Source organism: Limanda limanda, chromosome 8 (assembly GCF_963576545.1).
Source record: "Limanda limanda chromosome 8, fLimLim1.1, whole genome shotgun sequence".
Lineage (NCBI taxonomy): Eukaryota > Metazoa > Chordata > Actinopteri > Pleuronectiformes > Pleuronectidae > Limanda > Limanda limanda.
In genome coordinates this window covers 18260805-18287198 of record NC_083643.1, presented here as the reverse complement: position 1 = coordinate 18287198, position 26394 = coordinate 18260805, and the positions used below count along the sequence as shown (strand labels likewise).

At 44.9% G+C, this 26394-nt stretch overlaps 1 protein-coding gene across 1 annotated transcript in view; it reads right to left on the bottom strand.

Moving 5' to 3' along the window:
* Positions 1–4674: 4674 nt before the first annotated feature.
* reln (reelin) overlaps positions 4675–26394 on the bottom strand; it is a 99730-nt gene continuing 78010 nt past the window's right edge. The window contains exons 29-64 of the mRNA XM_061076671.1: positions 26151–26308; positions 25853–26060; positions 25666–25742; positions 25082–25240; positions 24770–24964; positions 23094–23367; positions 22853–22993; positions 22594–22771; positions 22414–22498; positions 22106–22288; positions 21741–21909; positions 21513–21618; positions 21163–21389; positions 20829–21052; positions 20261–20411; positions 19875–20133; positions 19482–19731; positions 19174–19342; positions 18821–18961; positions 18362–18539; positions 16986–17179; positions 16639–16889; positions 16120–16274; positions 15811–16025; positions 15426–15603; positions 15119–15294; positions 14665–14771; positions 14323–14565; positions 14043–14218; positions 13872–13945; positions 12992–13153; positions 12753–12910; positions 12358–12577; positions 12004–12201; positions 11299–11397; positions 4675–5531 (exon numbers count right to left, since the gene is read on the bottom strand). Of these exons, the coding sequence (XP_060932654.1) occupies positions 5435–5531; positions 11299–11397; positions 12004–12201; positions 12358–12577; positions 12753–12910; positions 12992–13153; positions 13872–13945; positions 14043–14218; positions 14323–14565; positions 14665–14771; positions 15119–15294; positions 15426–15603; positions 15811–16025; positions 16120–16274; positions 16639–16889; positions 16986–17179; positions 18362–18539; positions 18821–18961; positions 19174–19342; positions 19482–19731; positions 19875–20133; positions 20261–20411; positions 20829–21052; positions 21163–21389; positions 21513–21618; positions 21741–21909; positions 22106–22288; positions 22414–22498; positions 22594–22771; positions 22853–22993; positions 23094–23367; positions 24770–24964; positions 25082–25240; positions 25666–25742; positions 25853–26060; positions 26151–26308 (6235 nt within the window). The 3' untranslated portion in view covers positions 4675–5434. The remainder of the gene's footprint in view (positions 5532–11298; positions 11398–12003; positions 12202–12357; positions 12578–12752; positions 12911–12991; positions 13154–13871; positions 13946–14042; positions 14219–14322; positions 14566–14664; positions 14772–15118; positions 15295–15425; positions 15604–15810; positions 16026–16119; positions 16275–16638; positions 16890–16985; positions 17180–18361; positions 18540–18820; positions 18962–19173; positions 19343–19481; positions 19732–19874; positions 20134–20260; positions 20412–20828; positions 21053–21162; positions 21390–21512; positions 21619–21740; positions 21910–22105; positions 22289–22413; positions 22499–22593; positions 22772–22852; positions 22994–23093; positions 23368–24769; positions 24965–25081; positions 25241–25665; positions 25743–25852; positions 26061–26150; positions 26309–26394) is intronic.

The following is a 26394-nucleotide window of genomic DNA, read 5'->3' as shown; positions in this document are numbered from 1 at the left end:
GATGTCCCGAACAGAAGGCCCCCTGGGAGACTGAGTTTCTTGAATGTCTCAGAACAATGGAACCTGTGGCTTCTTGGGAGATTGAGTTTGCTCCAGCCCATGCGGCATGTGGCTTTCTCAAAACAAAGAACATGGGCTTTTAGGTTTTGACTACACATACAGTCTGAAAGAGAGGCCTGCTTTTTGCACAAAAACCATGTCCCAAAAATTTTGTGGTTATTTTTTTTACCTTCGCCATGGAGGTTATGTTTCCACCCTCCGGTCAGTTGGTTTATAAGATTACACAAAGACTACTGGATGGATTACCAAGGAACTTAGTGAAAGGATGTTGTAGATCTGGAAATAACCTATGACATTTAGGCGGAGGTGGATCCAGGCTGTTTTCCCTCCACCTTCTTTAACACAGTACTTTGAAGTATCCTGAAATGATCTATTCCACAGTGAAAGTGTTGGACTTTACTTTGAAAAATCTCCAAATCTATCCAGTAAAAATGTTTGCTATTCAGTATGTAGGTTCCCCTTATTTCTCAGAAAATCGTTCATGAATCTTTATGAAAATAATCTGTCATATTTAGGGTACAGATCTCGTTACAAGTGTGTGCAATTTGATGCAGATCTAGTTAATTTAAATTTGAAAAAGGGACTGTTGGACTTGGGCGGGGGTGTGATCTGTAATGAGTGTCAAACTAATTTTCAATTTATTTCAGGTACTTTTCTCTCACACACACATTTGTACCTCTTTCTTAGTGAGGACACTCATTGGCATAATGCATTCCCTAGCCCAGACATGGGCAAAGTACGGCCCAGACATGGGCAAAGTACGGCTTTTTAATCCTGGGACTCAGCAGGGCGAAACGTCGTCAGGAGAAAAGCACGATGTGTGCGTGGCGGGTCAATGTGTGCTTGGCAGGTCAGAGAGCGGATCCCTTCTGGGTCGGGTTCAGGCAGGCAGTCGCAGGGCCCGCCTCATCTCCCAATGAGCTTTTTGTGATCGGATCTGAAGATGCACTGAGGATGTGTTTGGGTTCACTTAGCGTTGACCACTTGTGATCGGATCCCTGAGGACGGATGATAAGATCAGGTCTGAACGGGGTCAGAGGGCCAGTGAGGAGGGAGCCCCCGGCTCAGGGTCATGTGCTGTTGTCCTCTGACAGTCCCACAGGCAAAGTACGGCTTTTTAATCCGGCCCGCCGAACTTGTCCAGATAAAAAAAAAAAAAAAAAAAAAAATTGAAATTAAATAATTTTTTTTTTTTTTTTTTGAACTAACAATTTTGTAGCACTTTAATGGCACATGCTTATAGAGCTTTGTAGTTTTGCTTTATTTTTCAAGAAATCGTACTTTCTTGATTCCTGTTGTTCTGGGTTTGAACCCAGACTGACAGGGCTGAAGGAGCCGGTGTGATGGAAATTCTGTCTCTTCTGTTATCTTATACTGAATGAATGCAAGCAAAGACACAGAGAAAAATCACACTCTTTCTGATTTAACCAATCTATGAACTGTCTGCAGGGCCGGCCCTGGCAATGTTGGCGCCCTAGGCGGGATTTCAGAATGGCGCCCCCCCCCCACATACACACGCAAATTGTCGTGCATCCCCAAGAACTTTTGGACTGTAAACAGATGCACACACAGGCAGACAAAATTCTAAGCTATAAAAAATAATAAAAATATATAATAAAAATATAAAAAGTCTGAACTCAGCTATAGTGACAGCATATCATGTCATGTCGACAAAAATAAACATTAATGATGTCCGCAATTGGGGTGATTCTACCTCTATATTGTTCTTTCTTCTCCTCCCCTACTTTGCTGTGCTTTCTGAATCGTGCACCTGATAATTTAATCCTTTTTTGACTCATCTTCAACTCTTACCACAGTCTAACACGTCTTTATGTCTGCTTTTTAAATGTAATGATGAATATGAACAGTACTGAACAGTCAAACACAATAAACATATTTTTTAGACCTATTTATTGTAATCAACAGGGCAACAGGCCCATGTGTGGGTCATTTGGTACCGGGCCGCACAGAAAGAATAAACATTTTACGTGTTTTCTGTTTTATCTATTATCCGGTAATTTTTCAAAATAAAACCGTTTTATTTTGAAAAATTACCGGATCCTCTGCGTTATGACTCATGCTTTATGCATGTCAAGAGGCTTGTCTCGGTCACGTCACTTTTTCGCTGAACACAAACCAGCACGGTATTTGTCGGACCCATTTGTCAACAAACCAGGTGAATCCAGCATGTCTGGTTAAGAAAGAGATCAGCTGCTGGAGATCGCAAATGACGGCGGCCTTAAAAGTATTTTTGAGAAAACAACTCTGCTGGTGTCCTGGATTAAAGTCACGGCAGAATACCCTGAGATCGCCACAACAGCACTAACAACTCTGTTGCCATTTCCGACATCATATCTGTAATGACATGATAGATCGTTTGAAATATATCAATTTTCAGTGTGTTTTCCGGCCCGATTTGCTCGCTGCGAGCGAAAAAAATAGAACAGACCCCGGAACCATCGCTGCAGATCGCGAGACGGCCGCGGCGCTGCCGGTGCGAACAGCCCAATTATTTAACATGGGCGCGGAAAGGAAGCGGACAGCTTTCGTGGCGCCTCGCTGCGCTTCTATCTCCGGTGCGTCCCCGGTTTTAGAAGATGATGTTGTGATGTGAATGTGTTGGTTTATATTGCATGTGTCACGTCATGATAAATCAGTCCCTTGTGCCGCCCTCTCGGCATTTTGCGCCCTAGGCAACCGCCTACTTCGCCTATGCCAGGAGCCGCCCCTGACTGTCTGAAACAATGGATATCCGCAGCCCCAAATGAGCCCCAAAAAAATTGTCAACCTGAATGTTTGTGCGCGCGCTGCGTGCACAAACATTCAGCATCCTTAGAGGCTAAGCCCCCCCTTTCTTTCAATCCTAGAAACGCCCCTGACTTATTGTAAGTCGCTTTGGATAACAGCGTCAGCTAAATTAAATTTGCCCGGGAGTGTGGTGTATAGGGCTCGAAAGGGCACATGATCTCCCATCACTTTTAATCTTTGCCTAATTTACAGACTCAGCAACATTTTTTTCACAGACAAACTGCGATTAAAGAGTCATCTACCAAGGCATCTTTTTTGGAAGGCATTCGAAATAGAAAAGGCTAGCAAACCTTTTTCTAAAGGCGGGTTTATGTTAAATGGCCTTGCAAATAAGTGCTTTGCTACTTGGTAAAGGCCAAATCCTTTCATCTAATGATTTTTCCATGTCATTTATATTAGTTCACAAAAACACTCAATCCATCTGTTCCTGGCCCGGCAAATTTTGGAACCCATTGTGGCCCGCGAGTCAAAAAGTTTGCCCACCCCTGCCCTAGCCCCTTACCTTAACCATCCAAACTAAATGCCTAACCCTAAATTCAAGTTTAAAACCAAGTGTCCTGACTTGCCCTGTAGGGTTTATGCTTAAAATGGTCCAGGAAGTATGGCTGGAAATTCTGTATTTTGCTGATCCAACACAATCAAGCTTTGTCTGTGTCTCCACATCTTAATGTAACTTATTCTTCTGAGTTAACTTGCTCCGGTTTATACAAACATGTCAGCAAGCTACACTGTCAAGTTGCTTTATTCCAACAGCATTTAAAGGTGACTGTGGCTTAGGCGGATACAGAGGTGGTTTGATTCCCGGCTCCTCCAGGTTTGAAGATACTGAGCCCAAACTGCATCTGATGGCTGTGCACTTAGTAGCACTGCATGAATCTGTGAATGCTACTTGTAATGCATTAAACACTTTATGAATACAGACCATATACCATGTCAAAACCACACTCACCATCCTGGTAATGTTAATACTCAATAGAGCAACCAATGTATATTATTCTGCAGCTTAAATTAGTACCCAATAGGTTTACTGGGCTTGGAGGATTGTGACAGACAGAAGGAAAGTGGGCAAGTTGTTGACAGTAAGACAATGTAAATAGACACCACACACACACACGCCGACAGGCTTATCCTATACAATGAAAGAGAGCAGCTGAAGCAACGTGTACAGTATGAGGTTTGGACAGTTCTTTATTTCCCTTTTATAAGGCTGCTGGGTCTCCCCATAGTGGATATACATATATATACAGGAGATTGCTATACTGGAGTTACACTGAGGGCAAGAGGGTCCATATTACACAGACTTCAAAAAACAACACTAATAGAGCCTCACCTCCAGGTTTCAGAAAATCAGCAGAGAGAGAGAGAGAGATGGAAAGGGGGGAAACAGCACAAGAGAAGAAGGAAGAGGGGAGATGATGCAGTCTGAGAGCCGGACTCAGCTGCCTAATAACTTAACACTAAAAAATAACGTACAGATTTCACGCACAGTGCATCTTAAATAGGTTACGTGAAGAACCATTTACCATAAATATCTGTATTTTCGGGAACCAACATATATATATAAAAAAATTATAAAAAAACAAACAAATAAAAAAAAAGAAAAGAAAACCATTGTTCAGTCTTTAATTATTTTTTTCGTATTTTCTCCTTTTCCTGTCGTGCAAATCATTCTGTCGTTCCTTCTCACAGAGGAGGCCGGGCTTCCCCCACCCCCCCGCCCACCCCCAACCCACGTCCGTCCTGGATAAAACGAGGGAAAAAGGAAAACGGAACCCAGCACCCCCCCTCCCTCCCTCTGTCCCTCCCCCCACCTTAAAAGCATATGAATTAGTAGAAAACGAACGAACGAGTGAACGGAACATCACAGTCAACTCATCACGAAAAGAACCCACAGACACACAGAACAGCAAGAACACAGTACTTTTTTTTTCTTCTTCTTCATCATCACCGGTTTTCCTCTTCATGGGTCGATATCGTCTTCATCATCATCATCATCATTGTGGTCTTTCTCCTGACGGACTAGTTTGGCGGCAGTGGAGTGGAGTGCGCCCCCCCCGCTCCCGCTCCACAGGGAGGCGACTCTCCAATTGGCTGGTCAGTTCAGCAGTGATATATTATTTTTTCTTATCTCTCTAATTTCACAGTGTGGCAGGAAAAGCAGGGTGAGGAGAGAGGAGGGGGAGTGATGGGCGAGGTTAGCCAGAGGGAGGGGACCGGGGACCACGGCAACAATTAGAAAACAACTAGAAACCCCCCCGACCATCCACGAAAAAGAAAAAACTTAACAAAATGTCTGCTTCACTCCTTTTCCTCAGAGTTTCATTCCCGCCAACCCGTGTGTTTGGGAAGGCCGCGGGTGGGCCGGCGTTAACTGACTGGATGGCCCGTGTTGCTGGCAGAGGGCAGAGGGCGAGATGGGTGGTGGCGGGGGGTCTAAGGCTGACTGGAGTCCACCGGTGGATGGGACTCAGCAGGGCGATACGTCGTCAGGAGAAAAGCAGGATGTGTGCGTGGCGGGTCGATGTGTGCTTGGCAGGTCAGAGAGCGGATCCCTTCTGGGTCGGGTTCAGGCAGGCAGTCGCAGGGCCCGCCTCTTGCGGCTGTAGTAGTGACGCACGCCGGTCTGTCTGGCAAAGTTCATCATGTAGTTTTGTTTGCGGGTGCTGCGAAGGGGGGGATAAAAACACAGTGAAAGGGGAAGAAGGGAGAGAGTGTGAGCGTTAGTGACCGAGAACAGGGCGCTAAGAATCCACACCTTTCCATGCACACACTCTGAATCCATGCACGCAAACACATGATTGGTCGGCTGTCGTGTTCTCTCACACATCCAGGTTCATCATGCTGGTATTAATAAACATGTTTCAGCCAAAACCTCAAACACTGCACGGGTCTTGTGGGTCGGAGGATGGGTGATGCTACGCTACACAACTTGAATTTGTTCTGCACGAATGAGAGGCGGCTACACAGTGAACATTGCAGTAGGACTAGCTACATAATGGCAGACCACATGTCACAGGACGAGACACGCAACACAATATTTACAAACATCAACTTTCACAGACACTAGAGGGGGAACAATGAGTGTTTGAGGTCAGAGTAAACCGGGGGAACATAAAAGAACTAAAGAGAGTGAAGGCTCGTGAGCGAAGACGGGGGTGGGTTTCGAAACTAAGGAGACACAGAAAAAGCTACGGAAGATCTCGCTTGCTTAGCCTGTTCATTGCCTCTTCCATCCAGCAGGGCGGTGCCAGTGAGCCAGTAGTGAAGCCAGGGCAGGCAAGGGGCCTCTGCGAAGCAGGGGTTCAGGAAGGGTGGGGGGTGGCGGGTAGGGGGATGATGTGTGTGGGTGTGTGAGTGAGAGATGGCTGTGGAGGTGGGATGGGAGGGATGGCTGGTAAACTGTTACGTTTGAAAGTGTGTGTGTGTGTGTGTGTGTTTGGTTGTGTGTTCCTAACATGAGGTCAGAACTCAGAGACTCTGTTCAGACCTAATATCAACGTCCGCCCTGAGAGATCCAATCACAAGTGGGCAGTGCTAAGTTCGTCTGTTCACACCTGGTAATGAAATGCGTCCTAATTTGACTCCAGCTCCCTCAGATATCACGTCCCCATCATTTGTGTTCTGGAAGACCAAATTATGTTGTTTTTACCCAGTTTGTGTTTGTTGGCGCGAGTGGGAGAGAGAGAGAGGAATATATCGAGCGAACAGATTTGATGATTTGCATAGATCGACACTGACTTTACCCATTTGAAAAAAATAGAGAGAATATGTGTTGGTCAGTGTTGATATTGTGGCCACAACCATCTGATCGTATGGGCACTGAGAAGCATAAAGATATACATTTGACTCATTGAGAAACTGCGACAGGTCAGAAGATGTTAGTGAAGTGGGCGGTCCTCCAACACATGCGTTCAGGACCACATCCCAATGAGCTTTTTGTGATTGGATCTGAAGATGCACTGAGGATGTGTTTGGGTTCATCTAGACCTGAACTTAGCATTGACCACGTGTGATTGGATCACCTAGGACGGATGATAACATCAGGTCTGAACGGGTCAGAGAGCCAGTGAGGAGGGAGCTCCCGGCTCAGGGTCATGTGCTGTTGTCCTCTGACAGTCCCACAGCCATGAGTGAAAAGGGAATGCTGAGCTGTCACAACAGTTGGTCCACAAAGCCATGCAAGGAGCTGGATGGAGGTTGTTGGTCCAATGAAACTCATTTGTAAACAGCGATTGATTTTGGGATGTGAATGGGCTAACAAAAGAGTGAGATAAACCCCCGGTCTGTTTGTTGGTTGGTTTGTTAGTTTGTTTGTGAGTAAGATTAACCAATAATTCAGTACTGGTCCCATTCCATTTTGATGCAGATCTAGATCAAGGGGCAATGCCAGTATTTGTTTGTCACTTTCGTTAAAATTGTGAGATGGGCCTGTCGTGGATTTCTCAGAGAATAATTCATGGATATGAAAAAAGAAAAAGGCCCATTTAGGCTACGTCTATACAACTACTTTAACTCAAGTCCACACAATCCCTCTGGCTCAGTTTTAATCCCTGTCCAAAGTAACCCGACTAAAAACGCATATCATGATCTGTGCAACAGCCAAAAGTCACGCTTGTTATTGATTATCCATGTTGCGTTCTAGCCGAGACTAATCTCGGTTGTTTTCTTCTGGAAAAGGGGTCATGTGATAGGAGTAGGGTTGCAAAGGGGCGGAAAGTTTCTGGTAAATTTCCGGAAACTTTCCGGAAACTTTCCATGAGAAGTTAAGCTCGGGAATTTGGGGAATTTTGAAAAAAAAACAAAAACACGCAAATTAAACTCTGAGCAATAAAAACATCATTCAAAACTCTATTTTAAAGATGTATGGGAATCAGCACACACTGCACATTGCATTTCAACCCTCCACTGTGCATTCTTCCATCACATGCACAGATAACTCCCAGCATCCTTCACACTACAGCAGGGCTATTGAGGCCTGCTGTAGTGTGCAGGACTAGTCAGGTTTCGATGATATTACTGGGGAAAATATATTAGCATGCTGATTGAGGATTGTTCATCTGTTCATCTAGCCTATTTCCATTGATTTATCCATCAATTATAAAATATTTTTACAGACGATTCCAATTGTTTGGCTAACTATTTATATCTCTGGCATTGCATTTTTTCTCATCTTATTCTACAGAACAATGCCACGTGCACTATCTCATGTGTGGAGGCATTTCACCCCATCCAATGTTGAAGGAAAGGCTGTGTACATTTGAAAATACTGTGCAAAGACCTATGTTAAGAATGACACAACGATGCCGAAGCATATAGTCAAGTGCCCAGAGTTTCCTCAGGGCTCAAATCAGCCTATGACAAAACAAAATGTTTATATTTATGTCTGTATATGACAAGGTAAATACAGTTAGTATAAATTACCCGCAACATTTCCCGTTAATTCCTGTTAATTCCCCTTAATTCCCGTATATTCCCGTATATTCCCGTATATTCCCGTATATTCCCATGGAAAGTTTCCAACTTTGCATATTCCCAGAATTTTGCAACCCTAGATAGGAGCCTGGCGAACAAGCTAAGATTAAGACATGACTGAAAAAACCCAATCAGCAAGAGGTTGTGAGTGTCGGCTTTTCTATCATTTCCCACATCTCAGTTTCTGCTCGTCCACACTTGAATTTCAGCACTGGAGAGTTGGTGAGGAAGCACCATCCGTAGCAGAGTTATGCTGATTTGAAATGAAAACTTAGTACTGTGGATGTAGCCTTAGACAACTGGTATATCTGAGTGTGTGGAATTTGGTGCAGCTTGATTGGATTTAAGGGAACGCTTGGGCCTTGATGGAGGTATGTGCTCTCCTGAGTGCTATTTTTCAATTAGGATCAGTGAAATATACAGTATGTGTTTGCTGTAGCAGGGGTTGTAGCCAGAACAGAACAAACAGGAACAGGTAATGTGATGGATTACATCACACATATAAACACAAACACAGAACCAGTAACACCTCTGTGTGTGTGTGTGTGTAGTGCATTTAAAAGGCCTAGAGGACACATTTAGAATCAACGCAATTTAATGGGAAGCTGTTCTCATCCGGTGACTTTGTGTCGAATCGTTTTAGGGGGGAAAAAGGGCGATAAAAAAATTGCTGTCACCTGTCAAACTAAATGGTTTATATTTATATTATATAGTGTTGATCTGTGGATAATTTTGATCAGCGAACCTCCACCTGGGGAACAGCTGGTCTGCATGTTGAATCGCCTGGTGCTCGATTTTAAGCCGAGGGTATGGCGATGACTGTGGTAATAATGAGGTGGGGGTTGTGTGCGTCGGTGAAATTGTGGGAGGTTTAGCGCAGTGTGACAGGGGGGGGGAGAGAGAAGAGATGGTTTGGCAGGAGGGTGAGGGAGGTAGGGAGGGGGCTGAATTCAGGAAGAGGCGGATAACTTACCTGACACTACAGCCATGCCAGAGGGAGCAGAATACAGAAGAGAGCAGAGGTTAGAGCGCGAGAGGGGGGAGGCAGGAGGAGGGGACTGCTGTCTCGCAGAAAGGTCTGGGAGGGGAGGAGCCCCGGCCTGGGGAGGCAGGGGCCCAGAGTGAGGAGGAGGAGAGGAGAAAGAGAAGAGGTGGAAAGAGAGTCAGAGGTTCAACGAAGGAGTGAACGTTAGCAGGAGGAGACAAATGATGAAGAAATAAGAGAACGTGAAAGACGGCAAAAGAGTAAACAGTGAGAGACAGAAAAAAAGGATGTCACAAAGATGAAGGGATGGTGAGAAAAATGTTAGAGGTGTAGAAAGAGAGCAAGATATACATCAGAAATCCATCCGTTGTCGTACAGAGGAAAAGAAAATAGGGAAAGAGATTTGAGGAGGGACAGAGAAGGAGGAGGAGGAGGAGGAGGAGGAGGATGGCGTAAGGTCGGATACGAGGCGGCACAAGCAGAGGAGTGATCGAACACAGCGGTGACATTAAGCGGCAGGGAGGAGAGGCACATGGAGCAATAAAAAGAAAAGATTGAGTGGGTGTAGGAGTGAGAGGAGGAATGTGTGAAGGAGCGGAGGAGGAGTGGTGAACAGAGAGAAATAAACAACAGAGCAAAGTTTGAGGATCACGGAGAACTCTTTTCAGCAGACACTGTCGAAAACCGTGCAAGTGCGAGGGGAGGGAGGGTGAGGAGTGGGGCAGGTCACGGCCACATAGACCAGGGCACAGCTCAGGTTAGGCGTGAGTGTGTGTTAAACTGTGTGTGTGTGTGTGTGTGTGCATCTGAACATGAAATATCAGCACGCCTGACACAACTGTTGTGCGCAGCATTTGAAATGCATCGGGTACACATTGAAATGAACAATCAGCATTGCTCTGAGACCCACAGCAACGTGCAGGAAATGCATTCAGAACGCTTGATGATATTGCCATGTTAAGAACATGTTAGCTGAGGCCATCTTCATATCTTCAGTGCCCGACAGAATCTATCACTGCTGGAGGCTGAGAACTACAATGCTTTTTAAGTTGCATCAAATCTAATTGTTATTTTTTTCCTGTAGAAAGAAATGTTGGGAAAACTTTTGCATGGAATCTACATGAAAAGTACAAAACTAAAATATGCCATTTCAAGACACTCTCTCAGAGATGTGAGGTCACCTTCACTATTTCTGTATTCTTGGTTCAGAGCCTGATTGATTCATCAATTGACTCATTAAAAAACCATAAAGCCAATATGAACTTTTCACAGACATATCGGATTCAGCGCTAATCATTGCCAATACGTTTATTCGTGTTTGTTCAAGTACAGAAAAGAATGCTGTATTATTTCAAGCTCTATATATTTGGTTATATTTGTGTTTTTGGTTTTTATTCATAGTTATTTATAAAAAAGTTAATGATTAAACTTATCATAATGATGATGACATCTACTGGCTCATTTATACTCAACGTTAGATACCTATACAGAAACGGATGGAGTCTTCAATCCACTTATTTGTGCACTTCTTCTGAAAGCTTGCAGATAATAATTCTGTACAAATTGTTCATTTGGAAGATGCATGTGTTCTGCCAGACACTGAAAATAGGAGGATTTGACAGCAGGAGTTGATCTGTCAGACACAGAGCAGCCATCCACAGACAGAACCCATCACAGCAAAGCACACTGCAGTCATTTGTCTACCCTGCTTGCCTGACCTCAGAAGCTGCGATGACCGTTTCTAACGAGCGAGCGCTGAGCGGCGTTTGTTGTAGTTGGTCAGCGGCACGCAGGTGGATGTGTTTTGCAGTTTTATTTGTCCATATACTGCATCTCAGTGTTTGTGTGGAGTATATGGGATTATTTTTTTTACGGGTGAGGCTGGGGCAGAGGTGGAGATGGGGCAGATTAAGGGCTCTGTTCGGGGCCGGCCTGGGGGGGGCCGGGGGGCCTGCTGGGTATTGGGTACTCACAGAACGACTTCCACATGGTCCAACGCCCACTGGTCGTGTCCTGCGCCCTCGTGGCGTGGCTGCCACCATCGCATCATCACCCCTTTGACCCTCGCCTCTCTGGAGAGACCATGGGAACATTGAAAGGTCAGCAAGGGTCAACACACATGCCAGTGTTTTACTGCTGTAGCTTCAAAACAACCTAATGATGTTTTCTATATTGGTTTAATAAGGTACCATTTATAAAAGTTATAGCTTGTCATCGTTAACATTTACCAGTATCAGACCCAGCATATTTAAGGTCAATGAAGTCAGTAAAAAACAGTGTTTATTAGCAATATTCAGAGAGGAAACTTTTCTCTTAACAGAGTTCGGTATAATTTTTACAGGTTCAGGAAGCTGGAGATCATGAGGAATATCTTCTTTTAATCATGAGGAATATCATGATCTCCAGCAGTGATCATGCTGGAGATGATACAAAATAATGATGTATTTTGTATCATCTCCAGATATCATTATCCAGATATTTTGATGCTGGAGATCATGAGGAATATCGTGATCTCCAGCATCAGTTGTGTTTCAGTTCAGTGAGCGGGTCTAAACAGTACAGTGATTGATAAGCTTTGTTGTTTCTCTAAAATGAAAACCACTTAATCACTCAGGGAAAGTTACACAGTGCTGCTTTAAACTGAGAGTCTAATCTGCATGTCTCTGTGTGCCACTCACAGTGGAATGTTGTAGGAGACTCTCTGGGCCTTTATGAAGTCTTTGGGCTGGTGCTGGGCGATGACATGCCAGCTCACTCCGTTGTTGACGCTGTACTGCAGCAGCACGGCTCTATCCACTGTGTCAGCCTGATCCAGAGCTATGTTACAGCTCTCTGTCTGTGCCACACTGCCTATCTGCAGCACAAACATGATCTTACTGCAGGGGCACAGAGAAGGAAGGTAAAGGAGAGGTTAGAAACATAAAGCGTTATAGGTTGTTAATACAGACAATGACACTACAGGTAATTTGGCAAAGCTGTAAGTTCTATGTAGCTGCATGTTTGTGTGCACTATGTTTCGGTAGTACCTGTACCTGGCTCTTGTGAGGTCCAGTGGTTTAGTCACTGCCTGCCTCATCTTACAGCCATTGAAGTAGAGTGAGTCTCCGTGGGCGTGCGGTGACAGCTGCCCGCAGCCGCTGCCGACTCCACCGCCCTGGATCAGCTGCCAGCTCTCCTGAGACACACTGCCCGACTCAAAGTTGTCCTTGATGGAGCTGGGCAGGTCACTGCTGGAGAGGGAGCAGTCATCACCTGATCGGGGGAGATGACGCAGGAGAGGGAGAATCCGGATTATCAAGGCGAAAGTGCTGGATAACGGAGCTCAATAGTAGAGCTGTCTAAAACTTTGAGTGTTGATGAAAAAAATCTTTGTTTAAAAGTTGAAAATATAAAGTTGTTTGAATGTAATAAGGTGTTTGTGGCCCACCATGGTATCCCTCATCACAGATGCAGACCACTCCGCTTGTACAGTAGCCGTGGCCACTGCAGAGCCCCGGGCAGGCCTCTCCGATGTAAACATGGTCCACTCCCCAGCTCTGACGCTCGCCTGTCCCCTCCTTTTGAATCCAGCGAAACTGGGTCGCCCTGGAAAAATTCAACAAATCATAAAAAGTGTAAAAACCGATTATCATTGTTCTGGATATATGTGTAAAGTTAGAATTTTACCCTGAGGAGACATGGTCTGGCAGCTGGACAGTGACTCTTGTCCATGCTGAGCTGTTGACCGGACTGTATATGGTGGACTCGTGGAACTGGAAGGGAGAGCAGCCCACGTTGTTGACTGACGAGGGGAGGCACTCCGACTGTACCAACTGCCACGAATCCGACCTGAGGGGAAAGAGAAGTCCATGTAAAATAGTTCCTATGAACAAAATCCACGAGTTGAAATGTGAGTATTCTTAAAGCTGTGTCGTAATAAGTGCGGAAGATAAACAAAGACACATCAAAATATGTTGTAAATACTTGTTTTATAACTTGGTGGAACGTTCCCCTTAAATCTGCAATAATTTATTTTTGCCACTTGTAATTAGTGGAAAGTTAAGTGAAGGTCAATTAAGCGGATGAGATAAGCTGAGCTGAGCTGAGATGAGATGAGATAAGAAAAATAAGATAAGCCTGAATTAGTCACACTATTGGGAATTTGCTGGATTACAGAAGTAAGGGCTATACTTAAAAATAACAATACATAATTTAAAATAAATAAATAAGCGGATAACATGAAGGCAGGGAGAAAGATATAACATATATACAATGTGAACAGAGTATACATAGTTAAAACAGAGTAAACAGTATATATACTTTGTAACAGGATGTTCAATGAGTCAGGTACTTTTTGCTGCCTTTTATTGTTTGGTACAGGACAGGTAGTGTATAATAGGTTTAAACTCTGTATTATTGAAAACAACTGTCCCCCAAACAACACTGTAGCAGGGTGAGTGAACGTCCAACACAAGATAAGAACAAGAGAAACTGCAGAGTCTGGTAACTCTCTGTGGGTTTATTATTATGAGCGAGTGTTCTTTGTTTCTCATCTGGTTTTTCTTACCTTGCGTCCTTTCTGTACTGCAGCAGGACAGAGTGATGATCCTCACAGGTGTCTGCCTCACACCCAACAACAATCTGCAACAGGAGGAAAGGTGTTAAGAACTGAGGCCACAGTGTACAGGACAAATCACAGCTGTCAATTAGGCCCTGTGGCTCTCTGGCAGTACCATACCTTGAATTGTAAAATATATCCAGGTTGCACTATGAGCTCCCGAGTGGCCAGGATGTTGTGTGTCCTGTCCTGATTCTTGTTTGGCCAGTACAAGTGAAATGATGGGTTTCCACAAAAGCCAGCTGTGCGTACAGCGTTGGGGTAGAAACTCCAGCTTTCCTCATGAGACACTCCCTCTGATGAAAGACAACCAAACCAGAAGAGGAGGAAGAGTCCAATTAATTTCCTGAAGACTCAGTTAGTTGTTCGGCTCTGATTATTTCGGCACGTACAAACTCACCGTCATCAAAAGTGTCTAGCAGGGTGGGAGGGTTGATGTCTGACCCCCCCACCAAGATATTATCTATAGCCCACTGGGCTCTTTCCAGGCTGGGGCTGGCCAGGCCAGAGGAAATGGTGAATGGCTGCCACCAGCGGAGGCGAGTAGCATTGGTCAGAGCTCCCTCCGGAAGAACAATATAGTCTCGCCTCACTGACACGTACTTCAGATAGTCCATCTCATGCAGCAGCGTCCAGGAAACACCTGAGGAAACAATGTGGACAGTATGAAAAAAGAAACAGACAAGAAGATGAAAAATAGATCAACACACAATGTAATGTGTGTTGTTCTTGTTGTTTTTACCTCCGTCAGTAGAGTAATCCAGCAACACTCCCTCTTTACGACACGTCGGACGATGGCACATGGTCATGTTATCTTCACTGCCAATCCTGGCCCAGTACTCCACAAACCTGTCCACAAAACACACAGTTTATAATTTACCTGAAGATTTAAACCAGGCATATTATTCCTTGTCAGTTTTTCCCTTTAGTCTTGTTTGATATACGAGTTTTATTATGTTTGTATCGGAAATTAAAAAGGCCAAGGAAGGAGAGGGGCCTTTAAGAGACAGGAGCTATAATTAAGAGGCGCTGCAGTAATAGAGGGTTTCAGGAGACTGTTGTGTTTTCTGAACATATGAGCATGTAAACCTTTTTAAGTAATTACCCAAATCAAAACCTGAACCTGAATATATGTATTAATATATAATTAGTTTCCTTCAAAGATAGGCAGAAAACATCTGAAGTTGTGTACTGACTTGGCTCCGCGAAGGTCCAAATCCGCAGTGACAGCCTGTCTGGCATCAGCTCCTCCAAAGTACAGGGCCGTCCCTTCTACCAGCACACCACAGTCTGTGCAGGGCCGACCGCCTTCCAGCACCTGCCACTGGGGTCCTGCTGCCCCTTCCCAGTCAAAACGCTCCTTTAGAGACGCCTAGAGGGAAAAAGACACAGATTCTGAAACAGGGATCATCTCAAAACAGGTATATTCTCATCGTCAAACTCTCTTCTCATCTGTTTTTTAACAAGACAACGTAAGACCGAATGAGAACCAGAATCACCTACCTTAAGAGCAGTGCTGGCGTAGCAGTTTGGTCCGGTGAAGCCTGGGTCGCAGAGGCAGCGCTTATCCAGACAGTCCCCGTGACCCCCACAGTGGCTGTGGCACGCTGGGCCGATGTAAAAGTTCTCCACACCCCACTGAATGTCTGAGTGCTGCTGGTAGAACCGGAACCGCACCGCACTGAGAAACACACAGGACAGGTTAGTTGAACAACATACACACCATTTTCAAGATTTATAAGACAGTGGTTTTAATAATTTACGTGAGGACTCTAATTTGTTTCGATCAATAATTTAGGACAAGCATGCAACGGTAGTACCATTAAATATGAAAGAGGACTCAGTGTTTTGTGTGCTTATGAGGCAGATCTGAGGTAGAATGACTCACGTGTCAGCAAGGCTGTCAGGCAAGGGATAGACGGCTCTCTTCCATCCTTCAGCAGAGAAGAAGACTGACGGCTGTGAGACCTGACCTCCACAGCGGGGATCGGCAGGCAGGCACTGGGCCATTAGGTATTTCCAGGTCACTCCAAAATCAACTGAGTACTGGACATGAATTTGCCGGTCTGTAAGACGCTCTGGCGCGCTGCAGCCTACTGCGATCTAAATCACACGACACATGGTTGTGAATGAAAGGAGATCAACACAACAAAAAATGCTAGATATTCCCTTTTCCACTTCAGGGCTCATTAATTACCTTGAACTGCATGACCCAGCCCTTGTCGGGAACGATATCGTGTGTGACCGCGTACACCTCCCGTCCATCAGCATTCCCACACACCATCACTCCATCAGGAGAGCTGCAGAACCGCTGCACTACACAGTCCTCTGAGAACAGCCAGTGGTCGCTCACTGAGAGAGAAGAGAGAGAAACAACGATTAGAAACTTATAGAGCTAAGAAGTTATGTTGAGCATTAAAGTAATAAGAAATGAGGTTAGATTGTTGCCTCCACTAAGAAGGGTATGTTTTCAACCCTGCAAAATTACCCCAAAAACAGATTTTCACGAAACTTTGTGGAAGGATGCGACATGGACCAAGGAAGAACTAATAAAGTTTTGATGAAGATCTGGATCAGGGGGCAGATCAAAGAATTTCTTATTCCCTTGATTGATTTTAAATGTGGTTTCATAAGGGGACTGTTTGGCGTTATCGGTAATCAAACTAGAGGTAATGAGGCGCTCAGTAGACTGAGATTCAAGACTTGATTTAAATACCGATGAGCGTCTCCTCCTGTTCGCTCAGTTCACCGATCTTCCCTGAGGTCTCATCAGCCGGAGCTCTCTCGTGGTTGGGCAGTGCCACTCCTCCGAATGTGTCAGAGATCTGTGCACGCGGGTCTGAGCCGGCGATGAGGACGTTATCCAGAGCCCAGTCACTGTGGTCTGCTCCCTCGTGCTGTGGCTGCCACCAGCGCACACGCACGCCTTCCTGCCGGGCAGCAGGGGGCAGCAGCACATTCACAAACCTGAAGACGGATCAGAAAGTGACAGGTTTTAATTTTTCACTTACTTGTACACAGGTAGTTATTTCCATGTGTGGCAGATGAAAAAGAAGCACTCACCCAGGCTTGGTGTACAGATCGTAGAAGATCTCTGTCAGTAGGTGCCAGTTGATTCCCCCATTCAAACTGTACTCCAGGAGTACACCATGGTTACGGTTGCTAGGTGGGATCATGCAGCCATACATGAAGTAGAACTGAATGAACTCGGCGTTGGTCAGGTTCAGGTCCACTGTCGCCAGCTGACGGCTGCAACTCTGTGAACAGACACATGAAGAGAAGCTGTTAATGATGGATGCTTGAGATGGATGGAAGCCTGTCCACTGGTCTCTAGTCTCTTTCTTTATTTCTCTACTGATCATCCATTTAAATTCAAACCCCAAAGTCTCAAGCATGATCAGTACATTTCATGAATAGAACTGACTTGAGTTTCAACTTCAAACACTCCAGCAATTTATCTTGAAGGCCTTCAGTCTTGAGGGGCTTCTCTGACGGTGTCTTTCCATATCAGCATCAGCCGGGCAATGGTGTCTATTTGCAATACTGCCCTGCAGCAAATGCCTGAGAGGCTAAACTGCACATAAAGGCTGATATCTACTTACTTAGTGGTGTTTTCTTCAATGGATCAATACATGAGGCCACATCTTTCAGAAGTTATTAGATGTCTGGCTTGTCTAACAATCTCTTTATTATCTGTTTGCCCCAGTAAATCAGCACAGGTCAGTGCTCTTGCAGCATTAATTACTTCCGCCAAGGAGGTTATGTTTTTGTCAGGGTGGGTCCGTCTGTCTGATATTTGTCAGTAATATGCAAAACTACTGGACATATTACCACAAAACTTGGAGGGATCTGGTATGGTAATGCTCAGGGAAAGAGCCATTACAATTTATTGCAGATCTTGATCAGGAGGCAGATCCAGGATGTTTGTTTTCATTAAGTAGGACAATTTAAAATATTTTTACCAATTTCTCAGGGAATAATACATGGATATTGATTAAAATCAGTCATATTCAGGGGGCTGATATTTATGAATGTGTGCAATTGGTGCAGATCCAAGTAAAAATCTGAATCTATTCAATTTGAATGTGGTGTATTAAGGGGACTGATGGCCCTTGGAAGAGGTGTGTAGTCTACTGAGTGTTCTTCTCCTTCAAGAAGTCGTTTTTTTACTCTCTACTAAGGTGTTCACATATAGTTATCCTGACCCTGACAATAAAACAACAAGAGCATTCAAGAGGAGAATGTCTGAGAGAAATGTGGATTGAGCCTTTCAATCTGTACAAACCAGTGCATATATAACATGCTTCAGGGGATTTTTATAAACTGTATTTTTGAATTTGACAGCTAGAACATGCCATTTAAAGCAATTCATGCTTCACTACACCCTGGATGTGTTAGTTTCATAATAATAATAAAATCAGAGGCAGATGTATACTTACGCCACTGAAGTGCAGGGCAGCACCAGAGGCAACGGCTCCACACACCGTGCTGAGCTTCCCACCAGTGAGAATGTGCCAGTGGCTGAGTGAGGGAGTTCGGCTGAAGCTGTCCTTCAGCTGGGACGGCAGAGGAACCACGGGCTCGTCACAGTACTCTCCGCCCCACTCTGGGTCACACCTGGAGGACGGATGAGTCAGATGCAAATAATCATATTCAAAGATAAAGTGGCCATCATGTTTGTGATTAATCTGTTCATTTATTGGCTTTAATGTTGCAATAAAAAGATAAATAGCTTTATGTGATTGAATAAAAACATCAAGTACAAACAATAAAATGCAATAAAAACTGTCTGCACATAAATTATTTGAACTTCAATAGAATTTTGGCTGTTTTGCCCCAATACTTTCAAGTTCTCATTCGCATCTCACTGCTCATTGCCAACAGCTGCTGGTACTTACACACAGGAGCTCTGTTGGCAGCGGCCGTGTCCAGAGCACATGTCCGGGCAGCCGTCTCCAATGTAGAGGTTATCCAGAGCCCACGTCTGCTGCTTGTCAAAGGGAGCCTGCTGGAACCAACGGAACCTGGTGGCTGGAGACCTACAGAAATACATTTATGTCACAAAAACGTGACAAAGATGAAGTTAAATCCTGATGTTGAACTTAAGGATTTGTGTCAACACAATATTGTAGCCCTGTGTTTTCATAGAAGCAGCTGAAACAGGTCTTACTTATTTTTTGTAACATACTGTAGTATCAGATTATAAGTGGCACGAGTGTGTTCCTGTGTGTAAGTAGAGCACAGTGCTGACCTGACATATGAAGGGATCGGCAGGGTGATGCGTCCCCACTTGTTGAACGTGTCAGACACTAGCAGCCTCTGCAGCGTGTAGGAGGAGCAGTCAGGGCTCGTGGGCAGACAGTCTCGGACCACAGGCTGCCAGGTCAGACCCAGATCCAGGGAATACTCCAACTCCACAGCTGCATAGAGAGAAGACAAATACAAATACTTAATTATTTGAATTCAATCTGCAAACAAATACTAAAATCATTATAATAATTTCATTATTAAATTAGAAGATGGCTACAAGATGCAACACAAATTTTTATTTTTACTTACAGTAGCAGGAGTTGGTGACGGAGCAAGAAGCCGAAAACTCAAACTGGATGAAGGCGTCTTGACCCAAACTGATGTCAGTGGTCACAGCATAGCGAGTGTTGGACTTTTCTATGAATGCAAAAGCAGGTCCATCAGAGCCACAGACAGGCATCCGGGTTCCTCCAGGGTGAAGGAGCCACGAGCGGCCATCGATCGAGGAGAAGTCATCTTCCAGAGGTCCCCAGCCACTAGCACTTCCACCTACCACCACCTATGGAATCAAAGATGAATTGCATAGTTGATGCAGGGAATGGAGATGGGGCTTGACAGAGGAATGAAACAATCTAAAGCAATCATGGAATGCGTTGCAGCCATGATTAAAAGCCTTGTGATTGGACAGATGTTCTAACGTACCTGGTCAATAACCCATGGACTATAAAAGTGTCCGTTCTCAGAGGGCTGCCACCAGCGGAGACGAGTGGATGATGCGCGGGCACGCAGGGGGATCTCCAGGGCCACCAGGCGTGCCTGATTACTGTTGTTACTGAAGAGAAACTCCTGGAGGAGTCCCCAGGTGAGACCTCCGTCTACAGAGAACTGCAGCAAGACAGGCTGAGAGCGAGGGTCTGGAGCCGCCTTCCCACAGCCGAGACGCAGGAAGAACTGAACAAACCTACAGAGTGAGAACATTAAAACATGAGATGACGACTGAAAATTGTAAATTCAACAACAACAATGGTATTTTGTTGTAAAGCTGGTAATAAACATCTGTTTTCCTGATGGTATGACAATGGCTCTACCTGGCATTTGACAGGTCCATGTCATTAGACACCAACATCCGCAGGCCGTCCTCGCTGAAGAACAGATGGTTCCCACTCGACATGATGCCACATTTCCTGGATGGTTTACCACCGCTGAGTTGTTGGAAACGCTCAGCATTCACAGCTCCGCCTAGAGGCACAAACACACACGAGGAAAGCAACAAAACAGAAAACACACAATCATAAATTCAGCATTTATTGTATATAGAGGAAAGTAATAGATGGGTTCAATAAAGTTATAATCAATCTAAAACTATTGCAAAGCATACATAAAATGTGTAAATATATATTGCAATATCTTATATATAAAAAAAGAAGAAAAACTAAATATATGATCAAAATTATGAAGATATTATTAATGGTATGAGTGTTACAGTTTATTTTGAACTCCAATAGCATGCATCACATTTTAATTTCAATGTGACCCAGGGTGCATTTGTGTTCACATGTGTCCCAGGCCACTAGTGGTTTTAGAGATCTGACCTGAAATGGATCATCAATGTGTGTGTACCAGGTGTCTGAACTGAGCACCTGCATGTTAGTGTACCTTCAAAGTCTTCCTTGAGGAAGTCAGGGTTGGGGGTGTCAGGCACCGAACAGTCTGGTCCAGAATAGCCAGGGTCACATGCACAGTGGGAGCCACCAATACAAGCCCCGTGGCCATTGCACATGTCCTGACACTGAGGGCCTATGTAGATGTTGTCCAGTGCCCATGTTGGAGGAGCAGAGCCGGTTGAGAAGAAACCCTGGAACCAACGGAACCTCACAGACCTGTGTGGAGGGGAAAATGCTATTAGATGATATAAGAAGCAATTTAAAGTGTTTCCTGAACTGATTTCCCTTGTTATCTTTTTCTCATCAGCTGTAGGTATCGTCCTTACCCACAAAGGCGAAGCTTGCCAAAGTGAATGACCTCCCTCCTCCAGCCCTGAGTTGTGCCAGGGAAGTAGATGCTTGCAGGGTGGAGCTCTGTGGAGCACAGGGATGAGGGGTGTGGCCCTCCAGCACAAAGAGGCACCAAAAGATGCCACGTGGCACCAAAGTCCCGGGAGAACTCAAGACGCACTGGGTTGGCAGAGGAGCTCTCAGATGTGCAGCCCACATTAATCTGGAGAAACATTAATATACAAACCACTTTAAAAAGGATGATAAGCCATGATTAACATCCTAAATTAATCATTATTTTCATTGCTGCTTTGGAGAAGACGTCATCAAGGCTTCGTTTGTTCACCTCAAACTGGATGATGGTGTTCTCATTTACATCAATGTCCCTGGTGGTAATAGAGTGCTCTCCAAGCTCGCTGGAGACAAACACCATGGCTGACTCATCCTGCTCCCTGCAGCAGACACACACACAAATACAGTTTTATCATAATTTGGGTTGACGCAAAAACAAAACATGCAAATCACGACACCTCCTTTGACGTCATTAAGAGGGTAAGTGATGTTTTTGTCTTACAGGCCAGTCTTCTGGTAGGGACAGTAGAGGCCAGTGTTTCCTCCGGGGAAGAACAGCCAGTTGGACTCATTGGGGCCTTCATCAAAGCTGTCTATCACCACTGGTGGGTTGTTTAAGGAGCTGCCATCAATGATGAGATCATCTATCACCCACACCTCCTCCTTCTTACCTGAAGGGCATTATATTGAAGAGATTATTACACACTGACTGAGGAAATTTGTCCTTGAGATGGCCGTGTATGGGAACATGCAAATGTGACCACGTGTTAAGGGGAGGAGAGATGTAAAGTGAAGGACAGTTCAGAAACATGAGAGAACAACAGTCAGGAGAGTTTTACACTGCTTTCAAATAGTGTGTCCACTCACCGCTGTTGTACGGCTGCCAGAGTCTGAAGCGGGTGGCGTTGGTCTGAGCACTGGCTGGCAGAGGCAGGTGAAGGAAGAGAGTGTCAGTGGAGGCTGGGAAGTAAAACTCATCCAGCAGCAGCCAGCTGATCCCTCCGTTCACCGAATACTGCAGCAGCACTGAGTGGGAGCGCTCTGGGACACCTGAAGAAAAGGCCACAAGATGAACTGTTACACCAATATTCGAGAAATAAACACATATATACACATTTTAATCAATCACACAGAAATATAGCTACACAAATACAAATGAAAGAGTGAAGTGGAACCTTTAGTGATGAATTTGAAGGAGAACTGAATGTAGAGAGTGTTGGTGCAGTCCAGATCCCGTGACACTAACATTCGCAGACCATCCTGCAAACAAACATGGTTTACAGGATTTAAGAAGTTTTTTTAACAGCATTTTTACCCCTCTTGATGCAGTCTGCATGATAAGCAAGACCTCTTACCCCTTTGAAGATGAGGGCAGTGCCAGATTTAAGAGGCTCTCCGCTCAGAGTTCCCCTCTCTGCTCCGTACACCTCGGGCCAGGTCTCCTGCTGCAGGTTCTCATTAAAGTCTTCCCTCAGCACAGATGGCAGAGGAGTTAAAGGCACACAGTGTGCGCCTCCATAACCCTTGTCACACCTGTGTGAGAAAGAGAGAAAAAGGTAAGGGTACGTAACATTTACTTAGAAAAAAAAAGAAATGTAAAAATGTTATACTTACACACAACGTCCATTGTCACACAGACCATGTCCAGAGCACATCCAGGGACAGCCAGGGGCGAGTAGCACGTTATCTAGAGCCCATCCCTCTGCTCCTGGGGTGAAGTGGGTCTGGATCCAACGGAACCGGGTTCTGGGGGAGCTAAGGAGATTCAACAGGAAGTTATAACAAACAGTCGGTTCAGCAGTTTGTGTACTTTGAGCAAATGCTGTCCACATTTTTTTATGTATAAAACACATACTTAGCAGCACTGGGCAGATAGACGGTGATCCTCCTCCAGTGTTTGTACTGGGTCGAGGTATAGATGGAACTCTGGGTATAACCGGCACACCCAATGGCTGGGGGCACACACTCTGGAGTGAGGAGAGACCAGTGACGGCCGCAGTCTGAGGAGTACTCCAGCCGCACGCCGTGGGAGAAGGAAGTGGACTTGCTGCATCCCATACTCAGCTCGAACTGCAGGAAAGACGAGCCGGACACCTCAAAGTCCCAGCTCTCTGCGTACCTCGGCTTCTCTGCAGACACAGCATGACAGCAACGTTATATCTGTAAGTATTTATTATAACTGGTGGACGGATGGATGACATGACAGCTCCACCAAAGTGAAGCCAAAGTGTCTTGATTACCACCTGGTGGCTGGCTGCATGTCTCTGTCAAAAACTCCTGCCTCTTCCATGTTAGCTGATAGGACATGGACCAAGCTAAAAAGTCATATAATGTTTTCTGTCATTGAAGGTAGTTCTTATCTAATTCGATGGTCATTTTTCTTATAAGTTTTAATTTCTTATTTGATGCTATAAAAACACGGTTGAACAGGATGATTGACAGATAAGATTGATTCATGATTCGTCCGGTCAATGTAACGGGGGGGCCTCACTACCAAGGCTCCGTCCCCTGACTGCAGTGTTTGTTTCTAGAATATTTTGGATCATTTCTTGACAGTGGGAGAAAGTGGAGACTCATCAGCTATCGATTTAACGTTTTTTTACTCAAAGTACATTAACAAGACTCATGTTTATAAATCAGCATGTTTCAGCTGCTAGAAGTCTCCCCTGGTTACCACATAAATGGAATATTTTTCTGTGCATAAAAAATTCAGTTACTTTAAGACTTTATTTGATTTAATTTCCACATCAGTGCCACGTCAAATAAATTCTTTCCTAAATCACAGTCAATGCAACCTTGAATGTCATAGTTACTGTTGAGTTATGTGTGAATTGTGTGTATGATTCAGCGCATATAGGAAAAACCATCCACATGCTCTATGTGTTCACACGGGAGCTCTTTGTTTATCGATGTGTTGCCAAATCGCTCTTGCTTTGCGCGCCTAATGAATGAGCCCGGTTGTAATGCAATATTTGTGCAAAGTAAATCGGCTCACAGCTTGGTGCAGGCATAAATAACAGGCAGGATGTTCAATCAGGTCTGCTCCTCATTCATAATGCAGGACCCTGTGCGCTGCAGTAAATGGGTGATTCAATTTCAGCCGGTTGTGTGTGTAAGACTGTGATGTCTCTGCACAGCCTCTTCTGTGGTTTGTTTGAGCACGGCTGAGTGAAATCACAGTGTGTGTCTGTGGTTGTAGTCTCTAATCACATATGTGTATATATATATGTTGACCTTTGTTTTCATCCTGCCGTCCAGCTGTAGTAACATCCCACTTTGCATTCATTCACTTCAACACACAATACTCAGCTGCTCATACAAATGCAGCAGCTTCACTGAAGTTAAGTGTCTTACTCAGGCGCCACCTGACACTGATTGTTAAGGGTGTGTTGAGTTACTCCCTCACTTTCTGAGCATACAATTTCCTCGCCAGTGTGGGAGTTTAAACTGACAACCCTGTAGTCCTAAGCCCTTGTCTCTAAATGAGGGAGTGCATGCGCCTGTGAACAGTTATGTGTTATAATGACTCACTGTCGATGGCCTCAGAGTTGAAGGTAAGTGCTGTGTCCAGAGACAAACAGTCCACCGTCACCTCTCCACCCTGGACGCGGTACCAGTTGTGCCTCAGTGGGGTTGTGCCGTCGAACTTGTCTTGGAAACCTGTTCTGGAGCTGTCGTTCATACCGATCAAAACGTCGTCCAGCGCCCACTGGGCAGAGTGTTTCCCTACGAGAAAGGAGAGGAAGAAAGAAGTAGATATGAAAAACTAAATAATCACTGTAACATCAAAAATACATTGCAATTCAATATGTGCTTTACTGTCGTGGTTAATCGTGCACTTACCTTGCTGTGGCTGCCACCACCGAAATACTGTGTAGGAGGTTTTCGCTGCAGGTGGCAGCTCGATGGTGACCACCTGAGGCTCGAGGAAGGAGCTGAAGTCGAGCTCCCTCAGGAACTGCCACTGCACACCGTTGTTTGTAGAAAACTGCACAAGGATTCCTGGGAGAGGAGAGTTGATCACACTGTGGGGACAACTCTTTCATAGATACAGAATAGACTTAGCTGTAAATACAAAAAAATTTAATAAATCCAAAAGATTTTATTATGACTTCAACAGTTTAGCAGGTTTTTATCTGACGCTAAAGAAACCAACTCTGCTCCAGGCTAGAGATTCACAATGTGCTGACTGATGAACACAACAGACAACCCTAGACTCTGACTCTTCATTGCAAAGAAAAACACTTTCGATAAGGATCAGATCTGTAGCGACACAAGCTTTTGCTGGAAGAAACAGGATGGATCAGGAACAGCTGGAAACAAGCCAGAACAGATGTGGAGCTGCTCTCCACAGACTGCACTGTTAAGGATCAGCCACATGAATGCAGCAGAGGGCCTCATTGCTCTAATGCACGACAGATAATTACCTTCATTGCGGGAGCGAGGCCTGGTGCAAGTGGGCCCCAAACTTTTGCTGCCGATGCGGATGTAGAATTGAACCAACCTGTATGTAAAGAGAAACGTCAAATTTCAACTTTGAACCAATGGGCCGCAATTTAACTGGGTTGTCTGGACGATGATCATGAGAGGTTTATAGTCGTGAATCTCACGCACCGTGTGTTGGTAGTGTCTAGAGGCACTGTGTGTGCTTCTCTCCTCCCGGGGCTACTGAAGTAAAGGGCCTTCCCTTCACCAATGATCCCACAGCCTCCTCCTATCTGTCCTCCACTCAGGCTCTGCCACAGAGGACTCAGCTTCCCCTCAAAGCCTTCGGTCAGTTCCGGGGGACTGGCTACAGATGGTACGCAACTATCCTGCTCCACTGTGGGGAAAAAAAGGGAATCGTATGATAAAACATAAAGATATGTCAAAAATATAACAATTATGAAAGAGAATCTATCTGGCAACGCACCTGTGAATCCCATATCACAGAAGCAGACTCCAGAGATGCAATCTCCATGTCCCCCACAGTGGTTTGGACAGGGCTCAGAGATGTAGACCCCATCCAGGGCAAAAGCTGGAGCATCTCTGTACATGCTGCTCTCCTGGAACCAACGGAACCTGGTTTTGCTGGGAAATGAGACGAAAGGGGTTCAGTAAAGGGAAGGATACAGCAGGAGTTTACACCGGTGGTAGAAATGGTAAATATAAGCTAT